The sequence below is a fragment of the Sturnira hondurensis genome, unplaced genomic scaffold, assembly GCF_014824575.4.
Source record: "Sturnira hondurensis isolate 20B ecotype Veracruz unplaced genomic scaffold, ASM1482457v3 Scaffold0006413, whole genome shotgun sequence".
Classification (NCBI taxonomy): domain Eukaryota; kingdom Metazoa; phylum Chordata; class Mammalia; order Chiroptera; family Phyllostomidae; genus Sturnira; species Sturnira hondurensis.
Genome location: NW_028079044.1, coordinates 35,215,193 through 35,235,492, shown reverse-complemented (window position 1 = coordinate 35,235,492; position 20,300 = coordinate 35,215,193). Strand labels below are relative to the sequence as shown.

General features: G+C 33.5%; 1 protein-coding gene across 3 annotated transcripts in view; it reads left to right on the top strand.

Annotated features, from left to right (window-relative positions):
* Positions 1 to 20,300, top strand: part of CSMD3 (CUB and Sushi multiple domains 3) — a 935,029-nt gene that overhangs the window by 663,602 nt on the left and 251,127 nt on the right. For all 3 annotated transcript variants that reach the window (XM_037048422.1, XM_037048421.1, XM_037048420.1), the window contains one exon: positions 17,100 to 17,291. In XM_037048422.1, the coding sequence (XP_036904317.1) occupies positions 17,100 to 17,291 (192 nt within the window). The remainder of the gene's footprint in view (positions 1 to 17,099; positions 17,292 to 20,300) is intronic.

Sequence of the window (20,300 nt, the reverse complement as noted above, 5' to 3'; positions counted from 1 at the left end):
TAATTTACTAATGTAAGGTAGGTTTTGAGAGTAAAAGCAGAAATTATTAAAAATTAAACTGGGCAGTAGGCATAAAACAACAGTTGTGGCTGAATCAGGATAACGTCATTTTTTTAATTTATTTTATTTTTATTGTTTATTGTTGTTCAAGTACAGTTGTTCCATTTCTCCCCCACTAGTTGTCAGGCTTTTATTGTATCCCTACTCTCCCCACACGCACAATGTGCATCCCTGTTTTGAGCAAATAGCTCTGGTTTATTGAATGTCATATAATAAATAAAAAAGGAAAGCGTCGAGGTATAATAGCAGATTAGTCTTCAACAACAGAGCACAACCCATGAAATATATTTCACTGAAGTTGGTGCAAAGCAAATGGAACTGAAATGTAGGTCATGTAACAACTCTGTCATCATCATCAAGGCACTACAAGTAGCCTCATGCCTCCTATTTCATGATCTGTTCATTCTGTGTGGAGTCTGACATTATGCTGCTTGCTGTTATAGTCTGCAAGGCACTGTTGCTTAATCAGAGCTACTTGAGTCTGACACTGCATCTCATGTTGTCCTGTGTCCTTGGTTCTCAGCAGTCAGCCACTATATCCCCTGCTTACACTGTGATCTGCTTGTCTCACTTCAGTTCCACAGGGAGGGCATCTTTGAGTATCGTGCGGGCACTTGCCCACAGAACAGTTGATTTTGACAGAGCATTTTCCATGTTCTTCAGTCTTTGACCTCTCTGTTAAGAATCTGCCCCTGCTGGGTAATATTAAATAGCGAGGTCCATCGCTTATGCTGTTTAAAGTCTCAAGGAAGGGGATCTCTTTAGCCATGAGAGGTCGATGCCTTCCAGCCTCAAAGGCCTGCACAGCACCTCTGCCTGTTTTCTCACCCTCGTTATTACTGTCTGCATTGCTCTGACAGTCAACTAGCCTCTTACTTCATTATCTCTCCAGCCAGACTTTTTCCCACAGTTCTACCTGGCTGGTACTTCAAAACTACAATTCAGACGTCACTCCTCTGTTTAAAATTCTTTAATGGCCACACGGTAATAAGTTCAAAATGCTGGGGTTACACTCAAAGCCTTCACACTTTGCATCCAGACTACCTGCCAGTTTCATCCCTCACACTTCACTGGCACACAGCCAGTCACTGATGGCATGACAGTCACATTTCTGCTTCTCTCCCAAACTCTCCTCCTTGTTCCTGGAACATGTATGTCCACATCGGATTCTGTGAACTCTTAGTCATTTTCCAAGGCCCAGGTCAAGTACCTCTAGTGCTGATGAACTCCTAATTGGACACTTTCATAACCGCACTGCTGTGACACTGTGTGCCTAATCTCCTAGAATGGCCACAAGTCCGGTTTGTCCTGGGCAGTCCCGGCTTATAGCCATTGTCCCTGAGTGGTCTGCCGTTTGCCCTGTACATTTTTTTTTAAAAGTATAGTACCATTAATAATAGTTCTGCTAAATTAGCCAAAGCGTATTTCTTAGCTCTCTGCTTTCTATTTGATCTCACCTAATAGTGTGTGAGATTTGTTTGCAGTGCTCAGAGTAATTATAATACATGGTTAAATTTGAAAGATAAAAGCTGATTACTCATCTCTGTTTCCCCATCTTTTCCAGATATTAGGTTATTCCCACTCCCCTTTCAAGGGCGGCAGACAGGTGCTTGTAGATAAAATGAAATTGCCTCTGACAACGAACACCTAACCCATTCTGGTTTGGGGGACAGTGGGAGGAGCATTGGTTGCGGTTGCCGTTCCAGCTGGTCATACAACAGCAAATGACTGCATAGTCTGTGCTGTTGTTTCAAAGCTACGCAAAGCTCAGGTCACGAACTGGCAGAATTAGTGCGAATTACATGTGGAAATAGAGGCTCGGCAGATGTGCAATAGAGTTCTAGAACAGCGATTCTCAACCTTTTTTTCATCTTGAAAACTCATCGCACACATCAACTAACTAGTAAAATTCTGTGCTCAGCAAAAAATGCATGGTTTTGCCAGTCTGACAAAAAATAGGTATAATTTTGATTCATTTATGTTGGATAGGAATTGTTTTGACTGTTGTCATTTTTTTTAATTTGGCAAACTGAGGAAAGAGAGGCCAGTAACCCTGACTAAATACTCAAGCACTGCATGTTTTAAAACATCTCACAGTATACCCGCTGAAAATTGGTGCTTTGGAATATAATTGGAATGTTCTTGCTATTTGTTATTTGTCGTTTATTTTTTATTTGTTATCTGTAAATAACAAAGTGTATTTGTTATTTATCGTATGGAGTAAAACCGTTGCTATTAATTTTATCGTAGAAATACTTTAAATATCATTTTGTAACACATATTTATGGCAGCAGGGGAATTTTTTAAAGTCCAGGCTTTAGTGAAAGAGTGTTTACCAAACAAGGGGGTGAGGGGTGGGCAGGACAGGGGAGAACATGGGGAGGAATTGGGACAACTCTAACGGAAAATAATAAAAAATATTTTAAAAAGTTAAAAGAACTTTTGTGTACAAAAGAAAAGAAGAAGAAAGCTAATTCCCCCAAGGTGTCCAAACACAAGGTTAGTCCATTGAAGGGTCTCTTGAGAAGATTCTAAGCAGAAGTCAACAGGGATGTGAGACAAACCAAACCTTGCAAAAGTTGAAACTAAGACCAAAAATATAGCAGGAAAGAACCTAGAATAAGTTTTTAAACACCGTTTGTAAATTGTGAACCTCCAGAAACACATTTTTCAAAAAGCAGGGAGTGCCACCTGATTCCATTTCAATAAAACATACTTAGATAAATGGTAAAAAATGTTTTAGAGGGGAAGTCCTGGGGATTGCTAACCAAAAAGTGAGTATGATACTGACGGAGTGAGATTGTCATTTTGTGTGTCATGTTATAGCATTTGGGAGGCTATGGAAGGGGTGATTTTTCATTGTAAAATATGAAGTATAATTAAATGGCGATTTGGAGCCGTAATGAAGTATGAACTTTAGCTTTGTCTTTGTAAAATACTTGATATATTAAATGCCTTAATTATATTACAGTAGCTGTCTTCTGTAGCCATATTCTTTTCAGTGGAATTACTTCCTAAATAAAAGTACTCTCTGATATTGCATTTATCCCTAGGATTACAAAATTCGTAGTAACAGGCCAACTTTTAGCTGATAATTTGTTAACCTTATATGGAAGATGAAATATTTTTGATTGAGAATGTTGTATGTATAATATTAAAACATGACATGTTGGAACTTTAAATGTAATGCTGTATTAAATTTTTAGATATTGATATTTGGTATTCTTGTGTTATAAACAAATTGCCTATAAATTTTAAGAAAATATTTAGAACAGCTCTTTAGATTAACTAGTAGATAGCACATGGCTGAGTCTTAATTTTCTTTACAGTCTGAAAATCTCTCCCTTTTATAGTCTTTTGAATAATTAGAACATCTATATTGAATGCAATTATTTATATAGTTGAGTTTGTCTAACTTACTATTATATATTTTTATGGGATCCACCTGTTTTAGTTCCTATTTTTACATTATTTTGTGCTCCTCTATTAACTTGTTAGCTATACATTTTTTGGTACTCACTCTATTATTTGTAACATGCATTTTTCACTTATCAAGACCTATAATTAAATGATATTATACCATCTATCATATAATGTAAGAGCCTTACCTTATTTCCAATTTTCTCTTCTGTGTTTAGGGCACTGTTTTCATTTATTTCACTTCTATGTATGCTAATGCCACAGTACACATTTTTTAACTTTAAGCAGATAATTATATACTAACTTTTTTAAATGAGGCAAGGAACAAATGACATATTTTTGTCAACAAATATTGTCCATTTTCACCACTTTTCTTCCACAGCCCACTGGAAATTTTATCCATAGCAGTCAGATAAGAAAAATAAATAAAATACATCCATGTTGGAAGAAAAGAAGTAAAACTTCATTATTTGTAGATGACATAATACTATATATAGACAACTCTAAAGATCCCACCAAAAAAGCTACTAGAACTAATAAATGAATTCAGTAGCAGGATACAAAATTAATATTTAGAAATCTGTTGCATATTTATATACCAATAATGAACTATCAGAAAAATAAATATAAAAAACACTTACAATTATGTCAAAAAATAAAATATCTAGAAATAAATTTAACCAAGGTGATAAAAGACTTGCACTTGGAAAATTTTAAGACATTGAAGAAAGAATTTGAATAAGATAAAAATAAATGGAAGCACATACCATACTTATGGATAGGAAGAATTAACATCATTACAATGTCCATATTACCCAGTGCAATCTATACATTCAATGCAATACATATTAACATACCAATGGCATTTTTCATGGAACTAGATGAAATAATCCTAAAATTTATAGGGGACCACCAAAGACCATGAATAGCCTAAGGAAATCTTGAGAAAGAAGAATAGATTTGGAAGTATTATGTCACCTGATACCAGACTATAATATAAAGCTATAGTAATCAGAAAAACATGTTACTGGCATAAAAACAGATACATAGATCAATGCAACAGAATACAGAGCCAAGAAATAAACTCATACCTAAATGCTCAATTAATATTTGACAAAGGAGGCAAGAACCTACAATGGGGTAAAGATGGTCTATTAAATACATGGTGCTGAAAAATTGAGCAGTACATGCAAAAAATAAATAAAACTAGACCACCTTCTTATGCTATGTACAAGAATAAACTCAAAATGGATTAAAAACTTAACTGTAAGATTTGAAACCATAAAATTTCTTGAAGAAAACATAGGCAATAAAATTTCTGACATATGTCTTAGTAATATTTTGTTCCGATATATCTTTTGGGGCAAGGGAAAAAATAAGCACATGAGACTACATCAAACTAAAGTGTTTGTACAAAAAAGGAAACCATCAACAAAACAAAAGACAACCTACTGAACGAAAGATGTTTCCCAATGATATATCTCATAAGGGGTTAATTCTCAAAATTTATAAAAATATAATACAACTGGAAACCAAAAAATGAAAATAATCTATCACTAATCATCAGAAAAATGCAAGTTAAAAACACAATGTGATATCACCTTGCACCTGTCAGAATTGTTGTCATCAATAAAACAACAAACAACAGTGCTGGTGAAAATATGGAGAAAAGGGAACCCTCATGCATTGCTCGTGGGATTGCAAATTGCTGCAACGAGTATGGAAACATTATGGAGGTTCCTCAAAAAGTTAAAAAATAAACTACCTTAATATCCAGTAATTTTCTTGATATGTATAAAGAAATCCATAACAGTAATTCAAAAAGATATATAAGATCTGTCTGGAAAAAGTACAGCCATTGTTAAAACAATGAGAATGGTTTATGTAATATTAGTGTAACCTGGCAACCAAGGAGAGTGGACTGGAATGTGCATGTGTGAACAATGATGACTTCACTGTACTCATTAGTGGGGGTCAAAAGACCCCACAGAATGAGCATGAGTACTGTGTGGCTATCACATTAAAAAATGACTGAATGAGAAGACCAATGAATCTGCATCAAATTGTGCATTAAGCTTGAACATTCCTCCATGGAAACTATTCAGATGACTCAGAAGGCCGTAGCTCTGGAAGCAACCCAAGTGCTCATCAATAGACAATTGGATAAAATGCATGGTACATATATATAATGGAATATTACTTGGCTGCTAAAAGAATGAAATCTTGCCATTTGTGACAAAATTAATGGACCTAGAGGACATTATGCTAAGTGAAATAAGTCAGCAATAAATACCGCACGAGTTCATGTGTACAAACAAAACAGAAACAGACTCATAGATACAGAAAATACACTGAAGTTGCCAGAAGGGAAGGGAGTTAGGGGCTGGGTGAAGAAAGTGAAAGGATTAAGAAGTACAATTTGGTAGTTTCAAAATTGCTCTTATGTTGAAGGCTGCTATGTAAATGTGAAATATTGACTAGAACTATTTTCACTGTAAATCTTAAAGTCATTGATTGCCATGGAATAAAAATTTGTCTAAGAAAGGTATTCTGAAAAATAAACATTAAGTTTCTATGAAAATATTTAAGCTGAAGTGTATATACATTGTTATTGAACCAATCTAATTAAAAATTTCCATCATTAAAAAAATTAGCTGAAAATTTAGCAGATACCTCAGCACCTACAGAGAAAAATCTTTCTTAATTCAAAATAATATTGCCTATGCAGACATCTGTTGAACATACCAGTAATTTAAAAACACTTATAGTTGGTGGTATTGCAGACTGATACAACCATTATGGAAAACAGTATGGAATTTTCTCAGAAAACTAAAATTGGACCTGCCTTTTGACCCAGCAATTCCACTGCTAGGATTGTATCCTAAGAACCCTAAAACACCAATCCAAAAGAACATATGCACCCCAATATTCATAGCAGCACAATTTACAATAGCCAAGAGTTGGAAGCAACCTAGGTGTCCATCAGTAAATGAATGGATCAAAAAACTATGGTACATATACACAATGGAATTCTATGCAGCAGAAAGAAAGAAGGAGCTCCTACCTTTTGCAACAGCATGGATGGAACTGGAAAGCATTATGCTGAGTGAAATAAGCCAGGAGTTGAAGGGCAAATACCATATGATCTCACCTTTAACAGGAAGCTAAACAACAAAACAAACAAGCAAGCAAAATATAACCAAAGACATTGGAATAGAAAACAGGCTGACAGTGACCAGAGGGGAGAGGGGAGGGAATTTCAGGGGAAATAGGAGAAGGATTTAGAGGAACATATATAAAGGATACATGGATAACAACTGAGAGGGGTGGAAATGGGAGGGAGAGGGGAGGGGGGATGGGATGGGATGGGAGTAATAGACAGAAAACTGTACTTGAAAAATAAATAAATAAAATAAAATAAATAAAAATGCATAGCAATACTAATGAAAATAAGAACATGGAAAAATTGTTCAGAAAAAGACTAAAATGTGTTAAATATGACTGAGAAATATGCTTTAAAATATGGGTATACTACAAATGATTGTTTTGTTTCCATCACTTTTAATGTTTAGATAATTTATATAAAGAATGTGTTTCTTTTGCACAGGTACATGGCATTTTTTAAGAAATTATTTTAGTTTTAAAATAGCATTTGTATAGATAACTATTTTGAAATGTTCATGAGTAACAAAACAGTTCTTTTAGTAGTTGTATATTTCAATGACATTATTAAAATTATTTTTAGCTTCCTGTTTTGTTACCAGAATTTTTCACTTTGAATGGCAAAAGGTGACCTGATTTTAATACCCATTTTATTATATTAAAGCCATGTACACATCTGCAGTTCCTCTTAGGTTGTGTTCCTTTGAAGGTCAAGGATGTTATAATGTTGATATTTTTCCCACAGAACTTTGCCCTCCACCTGGCTCTTAATACTTAGTAAATATAAAATAATCTGATTGGATAGAAAAAATAATAATGTAAAATTAAAAGCACACTAATGCTATATATGTACTGCCTGTCAGAAATAGTGTAAAAGAAACTTATGTGGTTTTTCTTTTATTTTTGTTCATTAATTCTGGTGATCCCCAAATATAAGAATTCTATCTCAACTTAGACCTTTATGTGTATTATCGTTTATAACCTTTAGATATGAAATCAGTTTCCTGTATAGATAATTTTGACAGACTTCAACCTAACATGCCTTTTGATTTCACAAAAAGTATACCCGTAATTTTACTCCCACCTGTCTCTCCACTTTTGGAGCATAATAATCAAGGAATATAGGGAGGTGTTTTCTCTTATTAAAATACACCTCCAATATTAAGCAAAATATCTGGCTCACTGTGAGTGTACAACAATTTTCTGGTGAATTAAATAAATATATTTTTGATAGGAATTTTTGTATACTTAAAAGTATATTACAGCACTGACTTTGAGGCTACTTTTGCATCCTGTGCATTAAGTCACTTTGTGTCCCCCACGAGTTGATGGGAATGACTCTGTCATGCTGCCATCTACTTTAACCTGACTTGCCATATCATTAGGTACATCCTTAGAAACATAATGAAATTCTAAAGATAGCCATGTTGCTATGTAACTGGCAGAGTATAGACCTAAAAATGATGTTGAACATTCTTTATAAAATTGATGGATCTTGTACAAAGCAAGGGCTCAATCAAGGTCAAAATTCTCCAGGGTGAAATCCACCTCCAAGTTACCATCTGCATTTCAAATATGTTCTGATTGATTTGACTCTGGAAGGGATTTCCTTCCAGGTTAAACATTCCCGTTACTCAACTTTATTGCCTTGCAGACAGTGAAGTGAAGAATATGGTGTCATTTCTTAGTCAATACAACAATGTAAGACAATAAAACTGGAAGAGAAGAATGTAAGGCCCTGTGAATATCACATTTGAACTATGGCTTTTCTGAACTCTCCTCATATTAAAAAAAATACATAGAATGGCTTTATCTTTAAATAAACTACACAGTGAATACTACAATAAAAATCTACTGATTTTTAATGATTCATTTCAGAGTTGATATTTCCTTAAAATTATGCAATATTGTTGTTACAGTGAAACTTTGAGATTTTATCTGGTACTAAAACCAGGCAGGTAAAATATTTGTCTGCCAGTGTTATAGAGGAGACAGCTAAAATTCAGAGAATGTCATACTTAACCTACTTAATCTCCCTTTCTTACTGCACTAGAGACTAATATTTAGTGTCTCCTGCTTTTGTAATAAGTAACACTACTTAGTTAACAGTATGAAATTCAAGGTTTGTTTATCTTTTATGGAAGGTCTTGAGATAAAAAAAAAATTTATACCAGAGTCAACTTTCTGAATGAGAGGGCCCTATGAGAACATATTGAGTGATTGTTGTGTATTTATTCTTTGCTATACAAAGCAATGCAGTAAGAAAACTAGAATATTAATTTGCCTATGGACACCAAGATAGTAATGTAGGCTCTATCTCTGAAAAATAGTTCAACCTATCATCTATAATTTTGTTGAAACCTATACATGCACTCATTGGGGTTGTAAAGTCTGTATTAGGTAAAGTGCATATTTCCAATTAAATTATATACTCTGTTCGATAAAAACAAATATAAAATGAAAATTTAGAAATAGATTTATAATATCAGTGAGTTGTAACAATGATGAGAACTCAGTCATATTTTGTAATTCTTGGTACTCTTTTGTTCTGGAAACATCCTCAGGTTATCCAGATAGATTAAAACAAATTGAAGTGTAATACTAATGTTCTTACCACATACCTGGAATAAATATTTCCCAGTGTCAGAAAATCATTGAAACAGAAAAAACTTCTTGGCATACACTGAAATGATAAATTATACTTTTATTACTTTATCCATTCATTTATTTCACAAATATTTATTTAATGAGCTATTTTTAATTATTGTGGGAAATTTTCTCATTATCTTATATCTTCTCAATTTAAAAGGACAAAGCTTGTTTTGATAAGATCACACTATTTAATGATTGCAATTAACTCAGTGAACTTAGATCATTGGTGAAGACGGAGGGCAATGTAAAGAAAAAACATTTAGGTAACATTTATATAAACTTTCTCAACTGAAGTATAAATTGTTTTCTAATGCATGCTGAGAGAGATGCTTATATACAGGGACTGGCACAAATAACACACCTTTTCTTTTTTTAAGATTTTATTTATTTATTTTTAGAGCTTGGGAAAGGGAGAGAGAGAGAAACATCATTGTGTGGTTGCCTCTCATGTGCCCCCTTCTGGGGACCTGGTCCACAACCTAGGCATGTGCCCTGACTGGGAATTGAACTGGGGACCCTTTTGTTCGCAATCCGGCACTCATTCCACTGAGCCACACCAGCCAGGGCAATACCCCCTTTCTTTTACAAAATCTTCTATTACAAAATCATAAGCATGTAACCATGTATCAACAACATCACACTCACGCACACCATATGACATGTTAGGTGAAATGTTCAAATTGTTGTCCATCTCGTAAGAGGCATTCACGTACCCTACCAACCACACTCAAGCAGGTAGTATTTCTGCCGGACCCTGTATATTGGGTTGGCCAAAAAGTCCATTTAATGTTTTCCATAAAATAAAATACATGGCTTTTGTTTTCACGAATAACTTTATTGATTTAGATATTTTGAGTATGTTGGCTATCTCCTGTGTGGTATAGCATCGCTTGTTCTCAGTTAATGTCTAGATTTGATTGCTACCAACTTCAACTGCCTGACCATGGAGCATCATCCAGGGAGAAACCTGCAGCACGTGACTTGGCAAACCCCCTTGGACATGTTTGATCAGTCACAGCTCCTTCTCCACAGACTGCATACACCTTTTTTTTTTTTGCATTTCACTTGTGTGTTTACCTTTCTTGAAATAATATAATATGCCAAAAATGTTGTGTATTTTCCTTCATCTTCAGTATTAAAATGGCTACACAAAAATGTAAAAATTTTGAGGGTTTTTTTTAAGTGCACACTGATAGGCCTCTGTCACAGTGCAATCTAACAAAATTGTTTTGAACGAAGTTAAAGACAGCTAAGTGCTACCAGAGCAATCTTATGGAAAAAAACAAATGAACATTTAGGCCAACCCAATAATTAACGAAAGAACAACATACATATAAAATTGTTCCTGGTATATACAATAGTAGTTATAAAACTATTACTTCTGCTTGTCTGTCTTTTTTGTCATATTCTGAGCCTTGAGAGTTATTAGGAAAAACTGCTAGGGATACAAGTTATTTTTGGTAAAATAAATAATCCCATTTTGAAAGCAAAATATTGTCATTACAAATTTATTTTAAACTTATCCTAGTAACCAGATACAAAGCTCATTTTGTTAGAAATAATACTTCATAAATATTTTGTGTTTTAGCTTAATAGTGTAAACTTAGCCTCTACAGAAATATTTTACACACTATATGCTCTCAACAGAGAGTTATCGTTATTAGAACTATTTTATTGGTATCTATTCTAAATTAACTTTCCTTCATGTTGAACAAGTATTTTGTATCTCTTACTTAGATAAACAGAGTTTTTTCAGTTTGACACAATATGTACTAATGCAGTCCTGTGGATAAGACTATAAAATTGATGTCTATGTAATTTTAGTAAAAGGAGTGATTAATTACACTTAAATGTTGTGCAGGTTTTTAGGTTGTTCCAATAGCATGATAGGCAGATACAGAGCTGGTCTTTTGATTTTTAAATGACATAGCATGCCTTTTAAAGATTAATAACATTTTAGAAATTTTAATTTACCTAATCATATTATTTGAGCTTTGTATTATTGAGATTAAGCACTCATATCATTTGAGTTTACATAGGCCACACTTCAAGTACATTTTATTAGGAAGTATCTATCACTTTTACTTAAGAAATATCCCTTTGATAAGGTCTCATGTCTGCATTCCCACTTTAACTGCCCAAGCAAGTATGTGATGTTGGGAAAGTTTTTATATCCCTTAAGCTTCAATTTTCTCACTGAAAAAAATATGGATAATATTAGTAGCCCCACTTCGTGGGAATCGACTGAGATACAGCTACAGGATAGTGCTTTTTTAAGATAGTGCTCAATAAATATTATATATATGACAATATTAACTACTCACATACTCTCCTACTTATATATCTTTCCCTATGACTATTGTCATTTCTGTTGAGTAATCAGCTAGTGTAAGGAATACTATCTACAGTTAGGTGAAGACTAGTCACTTGATAATTCCTATTTTGAGAGGAAGGAAAAAAGGAAGGAATGTTATCTTTTATTACCAATGACATAAGGTTGTGTAAGTTAAATTCAAGCTATATTTGGATGCTATGGCATATAAGCCTATTAGACGCATTTTCCAGAATGTTCTGGCCATGGTTTTATTACAGGTGAGACAGCAAGTTTGTTAAGACCCTTTATCTTTGTCGGAATTTCTTCTTGTTGTACATATTTATGTCAGGAAAATGCAGAAATGAACAGCATATTTAAACCTAATAGAACAAATACAGATATTCATTTCATGAATTAAATTAGAAGCAATTTAAAGAAATTAAGAAAATAAATAATAATTTTCTGTCAGTGATAAATGTATTTTTGATATATAATTTTATTATGTTTAAAGTGGTTGATAAAGTAAAATGCTTACTTGCCAAAAAAGTGTTCATTGTATACAAAACACCCTGTATCTTATTTTAGAACAGGAGAGAATAGAGATGGTCAAACATCTACTTGATGTAGATATTTGTATATACTTTTTGTATAACAACAAAAAATGCAAATAAGAATTATATATTTTAAGAATTGTATGTTCCTCAAAAGTGAAAAATAAGTATTAAATAAAATTATTAATCGGGTTTAACACATGTGACTAATACTTTATTAAGTTCCAACATCATGTAATTGTTTTTTAACCATCCATATAAGTATGTGAGATTATTTCACTCCAAATTCCCAAGGAGAGATAGCATGCCTTTCTCTAAATGGCTCTCTATTTTTTTCAAAGGTTACAGTTTCTATTTGATACAAAAAACAAGAATGACTGACACTAAAATTATTATAATTTTCTCTACCCACAAACACAGAATGTAACCATTATGGTGTTCAAACTTTCAATATAAAAACAAGACAACAGTATTTATACCAAGTAATTGTTCCTGTGTGTATTTAACTAATTGGTTTTAGAACTCAAGTAATTGCAAGAGGAAAAAACTTCTTTGGTCTTTCATTAAACCCCGCCATTTACTATTGTGCCTTCAAATCTTACTACTAATTTGTTTGTTAATTAAGGCAAAAAGAAACAATAGCTACTAACCACTTCTTTCTTTGGGTCAAACAGACCCAAAAGCAAATGCATATTTTCACATGTATTAGCTTCCATTTCACATATTATACATTCTCTTATTATAGCTACTTGGTACCACTTTAAATCTGTAAGCACAGTAAATCTGATAATAGAGCAACAACATTTCCCCCTCAAATTCAGCTGGGACATGATTATAGCAACTGCTTTAATTTTGATATGTGTTTGTAACATTGTTATGTGTACATTTTTACTTTTGAGGGTGTGATTTTTTTGTGATTCTGTTCTTGCAGACACAGAATCCAGCACGTGGGAAACCTCAAAAAATGAAGTTTTATCATAAATGTTTGTTATTACTACTTTTCAGTTTAAAAGCTATAGCACATTCCCCATTTATGTCACTTCAAGAAAAACACTAATGAATGAGTTTATCACAAAAACAGTTTACAAAAACTATCAGCATTTTAAGGTTATCACTGCCCAGACTCTGCATGCATGATGGACACTCCCCTAAAGATCACAGCTAGTTGTACAGAACAAATTAATGTGGGAATTGGAATCGAGACCCTATACTACCCCTCTACTCTTGATATTCTCCAGTATAAGTTCAATTTTTATTGTATGAACAATTAAAAACAAATCTCTCAAAAATGTATTACTTATGGGCATCTAGGTTGCTTCTAACTCTTGGCTATCGTAAATTGTGCTGCCATGAACATCGGGGTGCATAGGTTCTTTTGGATTGGTGCTTCAGGGTTCTTAGGATATACTCCTAACAGTGGAATTGCCGGGTCAAAAGGCACGTTTATTTTTAGTTTTAGAAAATTCCATACTGTTTTCCATAGTGGTTGTACCAGTCTGCAATCCTACCAACAGTGAACTAGAGTCCCCTTTTCCCCACAACCTCTCCAGCACTTGTTTGTTTCTTTGTTTATGGTAGCCATTCTGACTGGTGTTAAGTGATATCTCATTGGTAAATGCCTGAATCAAAAAACTATGGTACATTTACACAATAGAATTCTATGCTGCAGAAAGGAAGAAGGAGCTCCTACCCTTTGCAAATCATGGATGGAACTGGAAAGCTTTATGCTGAGTGAAATAAGCCAGGTGGTGAAAGACAAATACCATATGATATCACCGTTAACAGGAATCTAAACAACAAAACAAACAAACAAGCAAAATGTGACCAAAGACACTGAAATACATAACGGGCTGACAGGGTCCAGAGGGGAGAGGGGAGAGAATCACAGGGGAAAAGGGGATGGAATCACGTGAACAAGTATAAAGGATACATGGACAATAACTAAGGTAGGGGGCGGAGATGGGAGGGAGGTGGGGAGCACTTGGTGGGGCAGGGCTGGGAATACAAGACAGAAAACTACTTGAACAATAATTAAATTTTTAAAAATAATTAAAAAAATAAATATATACATTTATCATGTTAAAAAAAAAGAAAATCAATCCTATTGTAAAGTCTATGGGTTACACTGAAATAAAAATTCCTAAATTTTTCATTCTAAAAAATTATTACTTAAATAAAGGTAGACTCAAATATTTTTGAAGAGGATTCCGATATATGCTACCTGTAGCTTTTTTACTTGTAGATGTAATCTCCACCTTTTTTCATAATTTATTTATGTGGTATTTCATTTTACTTTAGAGGGGAGAAACTGCATCTCAGGGACAGTGACAGCCAGAGAGGTCAGGGTGGTGGCTTGGTGTAACATTCAAGGACATGGTTTCTGAGATCAGGCAGTTTCTGATTGTGGTTCTAGACTCTATGGTTGCAATATTGGGCAGGTTAGTCTGCCTAGACCTTAGTTTCTCATTTCTAATGTGAGGACAATAGTGACACTTGACTCATAGGTTTTGTAAAATGATTAAAAGAATTCTACACGTAAAGTCCCTATTTTAGTCCATTGATCAGAATCACTAGTTCTTCAGTAAAATGAAGCAAAAGTGTAAGAGTTCTAATTCAATAGGTTTTGCTTTATTTAGGTGATTGGTAAAATAACATTTGAGTCTACATTTGTAATCCTTTAAAAAAAATACAACCCTTTGAAAAATAAACATTTTTATTCTTCTAAAGTTGTAAAAAAATGTGTGTGTATATGCATGTATGTAATGTATATACAATTACATTTTGCTGTCATTGCTGCTTTTATACATACCATCAATATCCACTCTTTTCTAAGTTTTAAATTTGTAAAGCCTTTTTATTTTTCATAGGACTTTGAGAGTCAGGATATTACAATGCTGTGTACAGATTTTCTGGCATCTTTTTTGTTAGGTGTATTAGAGAGATAAGTTAGAATAAATTTTATGCATGGATTAACACATTGATTATTCTATCATCTATCTATCTATCTATCTGTCTGTCTATCTATCTGTCTGTCTATCTACATGTCTACTTACCTTCCCACTCACTTACTAGAAATGTATCCAGTAGAATCTGTTAGTACCACTACTATACAAAACAATTTGATGTCTGTTCAGTTCTATTTGCAACTGCTCATTTCTTGTCTGTATATCTAGCACCTAGTGCAGTGTCTGGAATATATTGTTAGTAAGTAAATGAGTGAGTGAATATAAGTTACATGTCTGTAAACCACGTATTTGTCTCATTACTTTAATACGCAACTCGTAAATTAATTTGTAGAAGTTCTGAATCCTACATTTGTGAATATAATTTAATAGTGGCTTAAGTGGATATTTTAATAGCTTCTTTGTCTTGAAACTTAATTGGCATATGCTTTAGGGTAAATGTACTTTGTGATAATTCAAAATAATATTTTCCATTAACCTACATAACTGAAGTTAACTCTATTATTAAATGTGCCATATCCTGTGCATAGAAAAATGTTACTTTCCCATCATTTCATACGATCCCCTCTACTGATGTGCTTAAAGTTTTTAATGTTAGATCATTTTAGGTTTATCTGAAGTTGTAAGAAATAATAAAGACAGATTCTGTATACTTTTTACCCAGTTTACCCCAATAACAATTCTTACACAACTATATATAGCACAATGTCACAACCAGAAAATTGACTTACGATCCACTGATCTTATTGAGATTTTACTAGTTTTAAATATACACGTGGGTGTTTATTTAGCTCTATGTAGATTTGTATGGCAACCGCGAGTATATCAAGATGCAGTGTGGGTCATCACAAGAATCCCTTGTGTTACTTTTATAAACACAGTCGCCTCCTTCCAGCTTTAACCCCCAAACACCTGGTAACTACTAACCTGTTTTCCGTCTTCATGATTTTGTCACTTCGAGAATGTTACACGGATTTAGTCAAACAGTGCATAACCTTTTGGTGTATATTCTCACTCAGCATAACTCCCTTCAGAACCATTCAAGTTGTCATGTGTATATCATTCTTTTTTATTGCTGAGTAATTTTCTGTGATATGAATTACCACAGTTTAATTAGTCACCTTTTGAAAGGCTTTTTGGTTGTTCCTAGTTTTCAGCCGGTGCTAATAAAGCTTCTGTGAACATCTATGTTCATGTTTTTATATGAACATAGTTTTTATTTCTCTGGGGTAAATGGGCAAGAGTGCAATTGTTGAGTGGTATGGTAAGTACCTGTTTAGCTTTGCAAGAAACTGCCATACCTCCTTTTAAAGTAACTGTACCATTTTACATTTCCACCAGCAATGGATAAGTAGTTTAGTTTTCTCCAGAATCTTGCCAGCATTTGGTATTATCTAATTTTTTATTTTAGCCAGTCTGATAGGTATGTATTGATATTTCGTTGTGGTTTTAATTCGCATTTTCCTAATGGCTAATGATGTTGAATGCATTTTCATGTGCCATCTGGAATCCTCTTCATTGAAACGAGGTTTTTTTTGTTTATTTTGTAATTAGATTTTTTTCTTCTGCTTCCTTTTTTTTCTTTTTTGTAAAAGAAAAAGAAAAATGGGTTCCAAGAGTTCTTTATATACATTTAGATACAAATCCTTTGTGGAATATACTTCATGCAGACATGTTCTTCCAGCATGCCTCTTTCTTTTCATACTTCTCACAGTGTCTTTCACAGAGCATCTAATAATTCTGAGTAAATCTACTGTTTAGCTACTGAAGTGCCATACCCCTTCTTGAGATAATTTAGCACACAAATTACTTAGCGTATTTTTAAATATTTATTGTATGGGCATTAAAGATTGGCTGAAGAATTTTTAATTTTCTAGAAGCACATAGGTGTGTGGGAGTTTCTCAACTGTAGTGTCTGGGACTGTCGAATGGATTTGGCACCTTCAAAACTAAAGTTGTGTTTCTATCTCTTAATAGGTTCTGTCGCCACTGCGTGTCGTGATCCAGGTGTTCCCATGAATGGAACTCGAAATGGGGATGGCCGAGAACCTGGGGACACTGTTATCTTTCAGTGTGACCCTGGATATGAACTTCAAGGAGAAGAAAGAATAACCTGCATTCAGGTAGAAAATCGGTACTTCTGGCAGCCCAGCCCACCAGTCTGTATAGGTATGAATTAAAGAACGATTAACATTTTATAGAAGTATAAAATTGTTATACATGGCCATCGGTATCATTAATTAAGAACAATATTCTAGAACAGGTCCTAATATGAAAGTCTAAGATTTCAGAGGTCCATGAACCTTCAAAAAATGTACAATGGCCCTTATTTAAATTATCATGATTTTCCTCTGAGGGACAAGTCCACAATTTTATTAGGTTCTCAGTGGTTCGAAGATCCTTCAGAAAGTTAAGAAACAAAGCTCTTGAAAAATCCTGATCTTTCTTTATCTACTATATAAATGTAGTTATACACTGCTTTTAGTATTTACACAGTGGTTTAGACTACATTTCAAATGGGCCATACTGATTTTGCCTCTGCGATAGTTATTCCTTCTAAGAAAAAAAAATGTATTGGAACTTCAGCTTGTGCCTGGAAGCTTTGACTTTTTCATTCAATGTATGTATTCTAAAAGAATTATGAGTTCTGAGTTTGATGATCTAAGGAGCTTTAGCTGCTTTGTTCTTGCCTCTAACTCTCTGCCTGTAGTCCCCATGCTCTGTGTTTGAATCCCCTAGTTAGACTCCAGAAAATGAAAAGTGCATTTCACTGCTGTACTAGGCCTAAGAAAAAGTTAGAGGCATATACCAGTTTTGGAATAAAAGCAGTGCAAAACTTGCTATGTAGTCTTTGTTTCAAAATCCCATTGTTAACTTTTTACATTAAACAAATTTAATCTCCAACTTTTTAGCTTAAGTATTTTAGAATTGGTGTCATTTAAGTTTAAGATATACTTTTACCAATGTACGTGCTCTCTATTCAAAGTTTTATTTCTCCACTCCACTGTAACTCCACTGTAAACAGCTTGAGAGAAGATTCCACAGCTTGTTCATCCTTGTATTTCTTATACTATTTAGGAGAGACAAAATAGTATATTTCTTATACTATTTACAAGAGAAAGCCTTATATTTTTACTAAATCACACCCATAAATGCATTTTAAATAATTATTTTATAGTATTTTTTAAAACATAATAGTTTAAACAGTTATGAGTCAGTGAACAAATTCAATGACTCAATTATTTAGATTTATTTTACCCCACTTTGTAATTTTTATACTAGAATTGCAAACTCAAAATGTATTAGTCACTCAATATATTGTAGGTACTGACTTAAACATTGATACTTTATTAGTAAAACATAACAGATAAGTTTCTTGTTCTTTTGCAGCTACTTTCTAGTGAAGTGAAACTAAAAAATAAAAACTGTCACATCACATTTTCTGTATTTTGTATGTTGGTATTAAAAAAACACTTGATTCACAAAATAAAACATAGTCAATAGCTCAGACCAGCCAGGGAGAGGGCAGACAGTTCTAGACTTCTGTGGAAAATGAAGCACATGTCAAAGGAAAATCACATTATAGAGACTTCTTTTAAAGCCCAAAATAAGAGCATAGTTTGAGCCATTTCTACTTTAGCCATATCTCCCTCTGCACTTTATTATTTCCATTTACACCTCTTCATGTCCCACTGCAAGATTCTAAGCCATCAAAATTGATTTATTTATATTTATTATAACAAACTCATAGAGGCAAGCAATACATATTTATTTGTAAAGAAAAAAACTGGAACAGTGAAGTTTTTGTTCGTTTACTACTCAGTTAACAACAAAAAAGATGCCATTAAATTAAATGAAATTTCATTCATTCCAATTGAATGGAATTTAACTGAGTATTTCATAAAGAGAATTTTCGTGTGAAGAGCAAGTGACCGGACACCGCAGACTTACAATACAACTTCTTGTTCATTGTGATCCTTAGATTTGGTTCATAGGGTGTTGCTTTGTAGAATAACCAGAAGGACTCTATTATAGGGTTTTATGTTTAGAATTCTAAAATGCTGAACAGCTTTTTACTGAATTTCTAGTAATCACCAAAATAAAAAAGAAAGAATTTTGAGATTGGCTGTTATAAAATTCCATTTGTAGACAAGACATCAGCAAGTCCTAACTCTCGGGAAAGAAAAAAAAAGCAGTTGAACACTAAATCTTACTTAAATTGAGCTGATTGTGGAAAGTTTTTGTGTGGATTATGGTGCCGCATATTATTTTTGGTAGGAAAAGATAGCTTCAGGAGAAGATATGCATTAGAGTTTCTCTGAGGAAGAAAATGACCTAAAAATAAAATGTCTGAGAAATTGCTAAAGCTGCAGAAAGCTTGACCTCTGCAACTGATAAGAAAGAACTCCATGATTGGAAACACTACGCCGAAGATTAAACCCTGAACTTTTTCAGAGACTCCATACGTCTATGTCTCAGGCCCTGGAGCATAAAGCATTTTGCTTGCATGTAGAAGTAGTCAGTCAGGCAAGTGCTAAGCAGGAGGACGCCATCTTTAAGAGAGTTAATAGAATTCATTCCCCCAAAATCGACAGTATGAAGATTACTGTGACTTTGCCAGAGGGAAAGTAGCACCACTCAGTATGAAGGTAAATAATAAAGACATCAGTGTGGGTGGGCTGCCGAGATAGACAGTGAGCACAAGTCAAATTGCAGTGGGGTGAATAATTAAGAAGATTGTAAAACAGTTATCAATAGTGACCTGTATAATTGCCTCGTAAGAAACTATACTCAGAAAAAAATATCAATGTCTGAATTTCATGGGACCTAACTGAACATTGAATTTATAAATCCATTTGGCTTAAAGAGACTTTTATTCTTCCTGCTGTATCATTAGATGCATTAAAAATATGCATTTTTCAAATAGTATTAAAGTTGAGTATCTTTAAGGCAAAGGAAATTTTATTTACTCACTGAGTGTTTGAAATATATCAAGGTCAAATAATGTTTTTGATTATTTCAATGGCTTTTAAGGATTTTCAGAATCAGTTACATAAATAAGTCAGAAAAACCTTGATAAATAATTTAAATAATAGAATTAAACATTTTTATAGGATCTTATACCCAAATATAACATAATCGTGAACTATATCCAGTAAAATACTTAAAAATGTATGT